An 11,657-nucleotide genomic window follows, 5' to 3' on the forward strand; every position below is an offset into this window, starting at 1 on the left:
GCATGAATCATACCTTAATGTTATATTTTTGTAATATTAATAGGAATTCTTTAAAAAAATGAAAATTTGAAATTAGCTCAGTTGTAATCATATTAAAAGTGTCACAACACCTTTAAATGCTTCCTCTAAAGTCATCTGGCAAATCATGGGAGAAATATTTTTGTAGAATTGTTATGCCATAATAAATGTTTCTGTTTTCCATTATTAGTATGAATTGTAAAGCAAAAGTTTGCTTATATTGATTCAGAATTAAAAATCAATTTTTAAAAAAGTATTTTTTAAGGACTGTTGGGCAGAATATTCTAAAAAAAAATATGCCCCCTCCCCCATTGATTAATTCACTAGAGAGATTTATTCAGGATTATGTGCCAAAAAGTAAGAATCCCTATGAAGATAACTTTTATGCAATCAGGAACAAAATCAGAAGCAGCAGCAGGTACATGGGAAACACACATTTTTCAGTTTATACTTCCTCATGGTTCTCTTGGAAATCCTCTGAAACTGCTTAGAAGACTGAAGAATTTCATCCCCTAGAAACTCACACTGTTGAAGCTCAGCATGTCTTTGGGCTAGTAACTTCATGGACTTATCAGTCACTGTTTCTATGAGGTCATCCACCTATGACAGATAGATACAAAGAAATGAAGCCACGTGTTAGAAAACCTTGTCAAAACCTAAGGGATGTTTTTTATTTTTTTCCCTGAGAGATAAGTTCAGAAATTGGTGGATATTTTGCAAATCCCAAAGCATTATTCTAATTCAAGCCACAGCAAACAGCTTGAAAACATACATTTACCACCCAGTGGTTAAGATCATCTCATTCCTTCTCCAAAGAAGCTTATGTGCATGCCTGTATTTTAATTGAATTCATTTAGTATTTATTAGGCACACGACATCACCCAAGGGGCCCTTACCAATCCTTTAGCCACTTTCAAATGCCCCCCACTAACATTGTGTCTTAATGGCAGTCATTAATTTCGTCCCACATTCGTGCTGTCCAGCAGGGCTGTGCATTCAGTTAAACCTGGCCTTTTAAGGCTTCTGAAACACAAAAGTAAAAGCCTTTGTCCACTACCTGCATTTGAAGCTTTCCTACTGTCAAATCTGATTTTTGGAGGATGTTTTCAATGCCATGTTTCTTCTTTTTAAGTGCTGGAAAGTGTAGTCTCTTTTTTGAGGAATATGGAACCTATCATAAAAATGCAAAAACACATCAGATTAGGAAGTACCAGCATTATTTTTTGACAGTGTTTCAAAAGGAATTCTCACCCATGGTATTCATTTATAAACTGAACATTTGCTACATAGCAGTGTTGAGTTGGTTACCGTATTCATATTATTCTCCACGCCCCATGTATCTCCTTTGTGCCCAGAGCTCTCTTTGAAGAGATCTGTAGGGTGCAGAGAAATGAGATTGTCTGGTTTTGAAAGAATACACAGTGTCAGGGAAAAAGCAGGTCATTCGTAAGCGGAAGAAGAAATTGCCTGTGCAGCTGCCACGCACAGAGTGTGGAGCTGCTGGGACCAGTGCCCCAGAAAGCTCATTACCACTGGATCCAGTTGTTAATTTGGTCTTCTTTTCTGTAGGTTTCCTTATTTTTATGGCAGACATGTATCCAAACATAAAAAGAAAGCTCTGGGTTCTTTTCGCCACATGCCTGATACTTTCCTTCTCATCCCTGGTGTGCTGATTACAAGTACCTGTTCTAATAGTGTTGCTATTAGAAATCATTTCTAGGTCATGGCTCCTGGCTAATATGCCCTTTTCGGTCTTACTAGGTTTACTTTTCTTCCCCTTCTGCTTAATAAATAGCATTAGGGCTATTGTGAGACCTACATACAGTAGGTTGGGAGAGCACATCTGGATCCTACGCCTTTGCCTGATGAGGGAGTTTACAAGTGAGTGTGCTGAGCAACCACCCTGCCTGCCAGCTTGCCCAGGCTCAGATGTCAGTCACCTGCAGAACCTTACCCAACCCCTGTGTAGCTGCACTCCTTCTCTCTCACATAACATTCAGTCCTTTTTCCTACTGTTGAATACTACTAATATAAAGTCAGGTGCCTAGAAGAGCCAGGCAGTTTTTGTAAAACAGAGCCAGTTGGGGCTGGTGTGAACTGGAAAGAAGTGCATCAAGCCAAGGGGCAGCCTCTGCCTGGCTCCTGCTGTTGCCATGAGGAGTTGGCGGCCTACTACTTCCAAATCTTCCTGTGTTTCAAAACACAGCTGCAAGTCCAGAGTTTTATTTGAAATATTGTAATTTTTAAATGTGGGCAGTTAATTTAAATATATTTGTGAGAACATTCTTTTTTTTTTTTAACTAATTTATTTTTGTTACAGATATTTCTCCTTTTTCCCCCACTGATTCCCCCCTCCCCGCCCTGTCCCCAGCTTTGTTGTCCATGTCCATTCTGAGAGCTAAACAAAACCCTTTTATAACCAGTAGAGAACACTGGATTTAATGTTTTTGATGGCCAAGTAGTTCTTCGTTTTCATATAGCCAAATTATCCATCTTTTCTTTCTTTCTTTCTTTTTCTAATCTATTGGCTGTCCCTTGCACGCCCCCGACTGGGGGTTGAGCCTGCAACTCGGGCATGTGCCCTGACAGGAATCACACTGGTGACCTCTCGTGCCAGGGGGCTCCATCTTTTCTTTTATGGTCAATGATGTGTTCTAATGAGTCTTTCTCTATACTGAAATCATGAAGATATTCTTAGTGTCCTTAAAAAGTTTTAAGGATTTACCTTTTCCTTATTTGCCTGTAACCCAGCAGGAACTAAGCTGTGTATATGGTGTGAGACAGGGATCAAATTTCATCTTTTTCTCCATATCCACTTGTCCCAGCACAATTTATTCAAATGATTATCCTTACCCCACTACGCTGCAGTGCCACGGTTTAATGTCTATCTCTTCCATTAAACTATAAACCCCACAAAACAGGACCCTGTCCTTGGGATCACCTTTGTAGCCCTAGAACGAGGAATTGGTCATCACATAATAGGAATAAAAATAAATGTGAACCTCACACAAAAGAGGCAAGATTCAAAGCTAACATTGGTGCACTCTGACTGATGCCTTAGAGCAGTGCTTTTAATAGAACTTTCTGTGAAAATGAAGATGTTCTTCATCTGTGCTGGTCTATACAATAGCCACCAACCACATGTGGTTATTGAGTACTTGAAATGTAGCTAAGCAATGAAAGAACTGAACTTTTAATTTAATTTTAATTAACTTAAAATAGTCACATGTAGCTATTGGCTGCCATATTAGATGGTACAGTTAGTACTTAGCATAGTAATTAAGACTAAGGACTCTAGAGCCAGGTCTCCCTGGGTTTAAAGCTTGACTCTGCCACTTCTCTGGGCAAATTAGAGAACCCATCTAACCTTTGTGCCATCTCTAAAATAAGGATAACAGGGCCATATCTTATCAGGCTGTTGGAAGAATTATCTGATATGTTGATATTTTTAAAGCACTAGGAACAGGGCCTGGAACATTACCTGGCGTAAATGTTTGTTATATTTAAAACAATAATAGTTCAGGCTATTTAAAAAAATAATCTGAGCAATTTAGGCTCAAATTTACATACCTATAGATAAATACAAGCTTTGAATTGAGAGTCCTGGATGGTCCAGGGCTGTACTGTCTATGCTTCCTATACACGTGGCTCTTTTTTTAATTGCAAGTAAAATGAAATAAAATCAAAAATTCCATTCCTCAGTCACACTGGCCACATTTTCAAAGTCTCGAAAGCCACACATGGCTAAGAGGACCGATATACACTGGCATCCTCGAAAAACGGTCCGCTGGGCAGTGTTGGTCTCGTGAATTGCTCACCACACAGCACGCACGGTAGGCCAGATGCTAGCATACTAACAGGTGAAAAGCCAACAGAAAGCTCTAAACTCCAGATTGTAGTAGAAGCTGAACACTTTGAGCTCAGAGATGGAGGCATCAGACCTGATTAGTCTGTTTTCTGGGCCCTAAATTCCTGGAGTGGAGACACAAGCAGGAGATGGAATGGCTGTCTTGTGAGGGACTTGTGGCAGGAGAGAACCTGGCGTTTACAACATCCTAAACGTGAACTATACGTCAGTCCGCAGGGGCAGTTTGTTTCAGCCTTTTACCTTCTGCAGGGCTGGAGGGAGGGACGTCACAGATAACCGCTGGGTGGTCCTCCTCGCCTGCAGGAGCGTGTTTCCTCGGGTTATCTCCTCTGTCTCTGCTTCTACAACATCAAGTTGTATCGTCGCTTAGAATGAAGGGGGAAAAAAGAATCTGTAATGATCACAGTCAGAATCACATTCTTCCTAATAGAAAGTATTCTGAAAAGATGGCACCCCATGCTGCCTCAGTAGCTTTTTTCCTTGGGGTTAAAAAGTCAACCTGCATTTGCTTTTCCGTGTCTCACACCTTCTCTTGCATACGGGCCTTTGCTTGGGCTGGTGATCTCCATGGTCACCGACCAGTCTTGACAAGGTGGTTGGTCCCCTCTCTGTCTTCAAGACCAGTTTGCCCTCTGTTGCTTTTCCCTTTAACTATTGTGAAATTAGAAAAGTAACTTCTAATGTGTAAGACGATCCCTTGAATATTTGTTGTTGATTAAAGCAAGTTTGAATTTATTCTTCAGCGATGTGGCTCAAGGCTCAGGCATGCACCTGCCATCCTGACAGTTTCCCCATAATCCAGGAACCACGTGAATTCGTTAATATTTTCCTTTATATCATTTCAATTCTTAACACAATAAATGTATCTGTAAAGAAAAATTTAAGACACTACCATAAATTGAAAACCACTATCATAAATAGGCATTAAAATCAATATGGTAAAAACAAAACCGTATTATTGGCTACAGAAAGCACTAAACTTGAGGTTACTCTACTTTCTGTTTAAAAAAGGAAAAGGCAGGAAATGAGAATTTTGCTTGATGCAGTTAAAGCGTTTGCAGTTTGCTCTGTCTCGGTGTTGTTACTGTGCACCGCACCTAACGTCGTCTTGTTCTGCAGGGCTGCGAATAAGGAAGGTCCTCTCTGGGAGCCATGCTCCTAATCTCCGCCCCTGGGGGCTCTTCCCTCTCCCCCAAGCTCCGCTGTCCAGCTGTCTCAACCCCACTGCTGTGACCAGCCCACACTTGTGCATCCCTTGCCTGAAGGAATGTAAGTCTGTTCACTGTTCCTCCTGCATTTGCTCTTGCCCTTCTCCAACCAGTCTCCACTCTGCAGCCCGAGCTCTCTTTTCAAAATGCAAATCAGATTACATAAATCCCCAGTTTGCAAGTATTTGATGGTTCTTATCATCCTTAGATATAGACAATTCTTAACAGGGCTGTAACACACTTGCTACCTCAATCCTGGCTGGACTCCTTTCATTTCTTAATTATGCCTGGTGCTCTCTTGATATTGGGACTGAACGTGCTCTTCCTCCCCCTAGGACACCGTTCTCCTCTTCTTTCCTCATTTTACTCCAGGTGGCCTTCAGATCATTGAGCTGCCCCTTCCTCAGGGAGGCCTTTCTGGAGGGCCCTTCCCTAAAGTAGCATGCACGATGGGTTTTCATAGTGCCCTGTGCCCAGAGAACTGGTCAGGGCATAGAGTGAACCCTAATGCAAACTATGGACTTTAGTTAACAATAAGTCAATATTGGCTCATTAATTGGGAGGGTGGGATGAGGAGAGGGGGTGTATGGGAACTAACTCTGTATTTTCTGCTCAATTTTTCCAGTAAACCTAAAATTGCTCTAAAAAATAGTCTATTAATTTTTAAAATCTACAAAGGTGAATGCTAATATTAGTGGTATTGTTAAGTATCACTCATAGGACCCCCTAAAACAGCATTACTACCTTGCGAAAAAGACAGTGTTGCCCTGGCCAGTTTGGCTTAGCGGTTAGAGCACTGGCCTGTGGACCAAAGGACCGTGGGTTTGATTCCCAGTCAAGGGCACAAACCTGGGTAGCATGTTTGATATGTCTTTCTCCTACATTGATGTTTCTCTCTCTCTCCCCCTCCCTCCCTTGTACTCTAGCTAAAAAAAAGTATCAGTGGAAGAATATACTCAGGTTTGGATTAACGGGCGGGGTGAGGAGGACAATGTTTTTTTTTTCAAATGTCTATTCTTCCACAAAGTACACGGGAAGTGGATACAATAAAATAAGATGTTCTTTATGAGTTACCAATCATAAATTTTATTCACAGAATTTTCCCCACACCCTCCACTGTTGGAATTAGCCATTTGAAAGACTGCATCGCTACTTTCTCTAGAAACAAAACCAAAACCCCCATTTGACTTTGATTTCCTAATATAATGCCTGCAAGTGCATGCATGTTTAAATACAAAGGGGCTGTGAGCGGATGAAACTACTGATCAGTTGGACTAGGAGTGTCTTGAAGGCAATCTAAATCAGAGCTTTTCAAATTGTATGTACATGTGAATTACCCGGCGATCTTTCTAAAATGCAGATACTGACTCAGGAGACCTGGGTGGGGCCTGGGATTCTGCATTTCAGACAAGCCCTCAGGAGATGTCATACTTCAGGTAGCAAGACAATCCATCCTTGCCCTGGCCGGTATGGCTCAGCGGTTAGAGCGTTGGCCCATGGACTAAAGAGTCACGGGTTCCATTCCTGATCAAGGGCACATACCTTGGTTGCAGGTTCAATTCCAGCCCTGGTTGGGGTCCTGCAGGAGGCAGCCGATCTGTGTGACTCTCACATCGATGTTTCTCTCTCTCTCTCTCTCTTTCTATCTGAAAAATATCCCCAGGTGAGGATTGAAAAAAAAAAAAAAGGAAAATCCACCCTAATTTCATGACTCCTCCTGGCCTGGACAGGTGACCATGTACTGCCCGCGATTACCGTTCCGAGCGTGCTTTCTGGTTCTCGGCGTGGTGGACGGCCCGGGTGACGGGGGCCCCTCGACTCTTCCAGCAGGAGGGCTCCGCGGCTCCGAACGCAGGGCTCGCCGATGGCTGCTGGTGCCCTCTCCACTGACACTTGCTGGCTTGCGTCTGGACTTGTATGACAACATCCTCCCGACAAAAGTCTTCATTTTATGCGTCACTTTTTTTTTCCGACTTTGCTGGCTTTCATGGAATTCCATGTCGCTCCCACTCAAAGGCTCCTCTTTGGGGACCAATACATTTTGTTTCACCAAGTTGGGGGACACAGCTCTGTGCCATCTAATCAAAGTAAGAACTATTTGAATTAAGGGAATTGAAAAGTTAAAAACATCATTGAAATCATTACAATCTAAGTGGCAAATATGAACAACTTATACAACTCCAAGAATCAAATCACAGAAAAATAAAGCCAAAGCAACCACTTGATGTCTTCTCGTTCTGGTCACCATCTCGCCGAACCTCAGAGCAGGCAGGTGACAGTAGACTGAGACAGAGAGAGGTTAACTTAGTTAACCTGAGCACATATAACTAAGCACATGTGCAGATTTTAGTTCTGGGCTGTGACTGTTAGAATATATTACCTCATATTGACAAATTGGCAATCATTTCAGTGATGGTTTGAGACAGTTTTTGCTGGAGTTGGTGCTTCTAAGGTTATGGTGGTGAGAGAGGAGAGTCTGTTAGGGGAGTCAATAAAGAATATAGTCCCCAAGGTCCCATAAATGCTGCATTTACATAGAACATTCATTTAGAGAGAATAATTCTAAACACATAGTTCCAAAATTCCAAATAACCGTATACCATCTTAATCATTTTGGCATCTATAAAGATAGATAACATTTCTTAATAGCTTTCTATGTGTTAATACTCTGCTTTTTTTCATGTGTATTACATAATTTAACCCTCATATGGCCATCTACCCTTTACAAAAGGCATATGAAAGCTTGGGAAGATTAAATAACTTATGCCCAGACATTCTGATCCAAGGTCTGTGTGGTTATCCTCTATGCGAGAGTAAACATCACCCACTCTGTGACACCAGTTTTTACTGAATATTCTTCCTCAATTCACAGTTTTTTGTTAGTCTCATGTAAAGCAATAATGTCCATAAAATCCTAGGGTTTAAAAAAACTAACATTTTATTTTGAGATAACTACAGTGTCACATGCAGTTATAAGAAATAATATTTAAGCCCATTAAAAAATTCTCTGTTTGCTCTTCACCCAGTTTCCCCCAATGGTAACCTCTTGCAAAACTGTAACACATTAGCCCTGGCCGGTTTGGCTCAGCGATTAGAGCATCGGCCTGCGGTCCTGAGAGACCCAGGTTCGGTTCCCGGGGCGGGGGGGTGCGTACCTTGGTTGCAGTTTGTCCCTGGCCCTGGTCGGTTGTGTGGGTGGCAGCCACTCGATGTGTTCCTTTCATATCGATGTTTCTCTCTCTATATCTGTTCCCCTCTCTCCCTCCCACTCTACCTGAACAAAAAAATGGAAAAATGTCCTCGGGTGAGGATAAAAAACAAAACAAAACAAAAAAACTGTAACACATTATCACAGCCAGGATATTGACATTGATTCTGTCAAGAATGTGTTTATCACAACCAGGATCCTTGTTGTTTTATAGCCACACCCACTTGTCACCTCACCTCACATTTTCCTGAACCCCGGGCACCACTAAGTTGTCCTTCATGTGTATAATGTATGTCTTTGAGAATGTTACGTAAAGGGAATCGTACAGTATATAACCCTTTGGGGTTTACTTTTTTGCTCAGCACATTTTCTTGGAGATTCATTCACATTGTTGTGTATGTCGATAATTTGCTCCTTTTTATTGCGGAGTAACATTCCACGATGCAACCACGCTTCGTTTAATTGTTCAATCACTGGAAGACATCTGGGTTGTTTCCAGTTGGGGCTATTATCGATCAGGCTGCTGTAAACATTTGTGTATAGGTTTTTGTGTGAATATAAAACTTCATTTCTTTGGGTGAAATCCCAGGTTTTATATTATGTTATATTATATCATGTTATACCTATAATACTTGTAATACATATTTCTAACATAGATGTAAATAAATTTATAACCATTAAAAAGTGTTCTTCATATACTACCTAAAATATCTTATGTACCACCAGTAACACATATACCATACTCCAGGGAAACACTTCAAAACTGGACCTAAATGTTCAGCTTCTCTGTCCTTCTAGCTGGAAGCATGTCTGTAAGAGCCCAGGTGCGGGAGCTGGATGGTCTTCCCAGCTGTGTGATCTTGGGCATGTGATTTAACTCTGTAAGCTTCGGTTTTCTCATTTGAAAATTGGGGTACTGTTCTCAGAAATGTGCAAATAAATGGAAATAACATATGTGCTTGGAACCTAATAAAACATTCAGGAAATGATAGTACCATGTGGATCAGATCTGTGTGGGAAAATGTAAAAGGCAAGGAGGGACGCCTCCGGGGTTAGTGGGGTTCTGCCAGTTAGCACACAGCTTCTAGGGGGTGCTGTATGTTCTAATTCGCCCAAAGGTCATTCATGGGCTGGGATTAATCTCCCATAGACACCTCTGAGAAATCTTTTAATAAAGCCTTCTTTTTCTACTACCATAAACACACACACACACACACACACCCCAAAGAAAATACATTTTAGGAGGTCCAGGAACCCTGAAGGCCACATGTGAACCCCTCAGGTGAAAAGCCCAGCTCTGAGCAGTCTCTGCATCTCTAAATGTGTCTCCCACTCCTATCCCGCTCACCCCCACTCCAGCCGATGCACAACAATTAACAAAGGCGATTTGCTTCCGAGCTTACGAATAGGATTGCTATAATTTCTGTTAGGAGAAGAATACTACCCTTCTTAAGTTTTTACTTTTTTGGTTCGTAGTAAATTTATTCAGTTGTATTGCTTCAACCCCTATTTCTTCTTAAAAGTGGAAATCTCTGCAAAACTTTATTTTGTCCGTGAAAGTTCAAAAGTTCACTCTTCGATGCTTCCGGCCTCAGGAAAACACCTCCTTTCTACATGTCAGAGTTATTGCTAACGACCCTGGTAAGAAAGAAGCCAAAAGGAAATGGGGGAAAAAATCATCTAACTGACTGTCCAAATTAAACTGCATGATGTTTGGAATATTTTATGCCTATGTTTATGGCTTTGCCATTGGCAAAAAATATCAGGTGTGAGACCGTTTTCGGGTTACGCTAAAGAGTATAGGGGAGATGCAGTCGGTACCTATTCCAGCACCAGAATGGGCGGCAAAGGGGCAGAAGCACCGGCCATGGACTCGTCTTGAGTGCACTACTGACATGTCAAAATAATAGTACCTGCATGGGATTGTGATATTTAAAATGCCGAGGCTGAAATTACTATCAGTGCTTGCTTTGGTGTCAGATGCCACATTAAAACTCAAATTCGGGCCAAAAGAAAGCTTTTCTCCACAACAATGAAGACTCTTCCGATCACAAAATGAGGCTTCCCCTTCCAAGCCACACAGAGCCTTCATTTCCAAATGCAAGGCTTAAAAAGAGATGCTACCTTTTTCTAATGCCACAGTGGATATCGTTTCATGCAAAATCCAAAGACTCTCACTTCATGAAAAAGAAAGTGAGTCCTAGTTTCCTACCTTTCAATCCCCTTCCTTTTGAATGAGCCGGTCTTCCTCCCAGCTTGCTGAAACCTTCCGTACTGGCCAACTCTTCCATCACCAAACTTAAAGGGCTCAGCGGGACGGAGCTGAGCGCCGTCCATCGCTGTCAACACCAGCTGCAGTCGCTGTTTGGAGTTTCTTGAGCTCACAAACTTCAAAACGAAAGTAGCCAGTGACTGAGGCACTTTTAACTTCAGGGCGGTTTGGGATAAAGTATGTAGGAGATTTTTGAAATCTCTTTTTTATTCCCTTCCAGGTGTTAAGAGACATCATTTGTGGGACTGGCCTTGTCTACCACCTCACAGAGGCCCCAATGATGCATTTGGCGAAGCAGTGGGAAATTCCTTTTCACTTTGTGGAATATGCCTTGGAGCTTCCAGGGCAAGGCAAATGCAGAAAAGCTGACCTGATTACCTAAGCGCCACTGCTTGTATTGGTAATAAAATAATCACACACCAGTTGATTATCACACTGAGCTGTGCATGCTGAATTCCAAAGAGGAAAGAACCAAAGCAGCAACACCAATGATCCATTAAATCCAACTAGAGCTGATGATACTCTGTCCCAGGGACACATGGAAACGGCCAGTTGTTATCTAGCCTTCTCACAGTACACCCCAAGGATTATTTTATTGTATCTTGGAGTTTTGTAGCGTTCTCTCAAAGTACATGGCTAAAATGTTGAGTACCTGGTCCATCCCTCCCTTCTAACATTTGCCCATTTATTTCTTGGAAAAGAGCAAATTCTGGCTGGGTTGAAACTTCTCACCACAAGATGGCAGCAGACACAAGGATTTATTTTCATCACGCTGGGTTCTTGAGTTTTTCAGTCCAAGATAATTGGATGCTAAGAAGGAAAACTGTAGACAATTCTTGAGAGAGACAAAAATTGCTCTGCTTTCTGTGTTTCTACTCATCAGTAATCTGGACTGTGCTTCTTAAACTTTCATGTGCGCATGAGTTACTTGGGGTCTTATTAAAATACAGATTTAAATACAGTAGGTCTGGGGTGAAATTCAAGAATTTGCATTTCTAACAAGCTCCCAAGTGATGCTGATGATGCTGATCCACATGCCACACTTTGAGTACCAAGCAAGTCTCTTGTATGTTCCAGTACTGG

General features: G+C 41.7%; 1 protein-coding gene across 1 annotated transcript; it reads right to left on the reverse strand.

The window, feature by feature from the left end:
• Nucleotides 1-420: 420 nt before the first annotated feature.
• CUNH3orf49 (chromosome unknown C3orf49 homolog) lies at nucleotides 421-10,639 on the reverse strand. Its single transcript, XM_036267440.1, has 6 exons — nucleotides 10,515-10,639; nucleotides 6,879-7,172; nucleotides 5,435-5,460; nucleotides 4,127-4,251; nucleotides 1,076-1,189; nucleotides 421-618 (listed from the first exon to the last, which is right to left on the reverse strand). Exons 1-6 carry the CDS (start codon nucleotides 10,637-10,639, stop codon nucleotides 421-423), a joined length of 882 nt encoding a protein of 293 aa, XP_036123333.1.
• Nucleotides 10,640-11,657: the final 1,018 nt, after the last annotated feature.

The sequence above is a fragment of the Molossus molossus genome, unplaced genomic scaffold (assembly GCF_014108415.1).
Source record: "Molossus molossus isolate mMolMol1 unplaced genomic scaffold, mMolMol1.p scaffold_m16_p_18, whole genome shotgun sequence".
Lineage (NCBI taxonomy): Eukaryota > Metazoa > Chordata > Mammalia > Chiroptera > Molossidae > Molossus > Molossus molossus.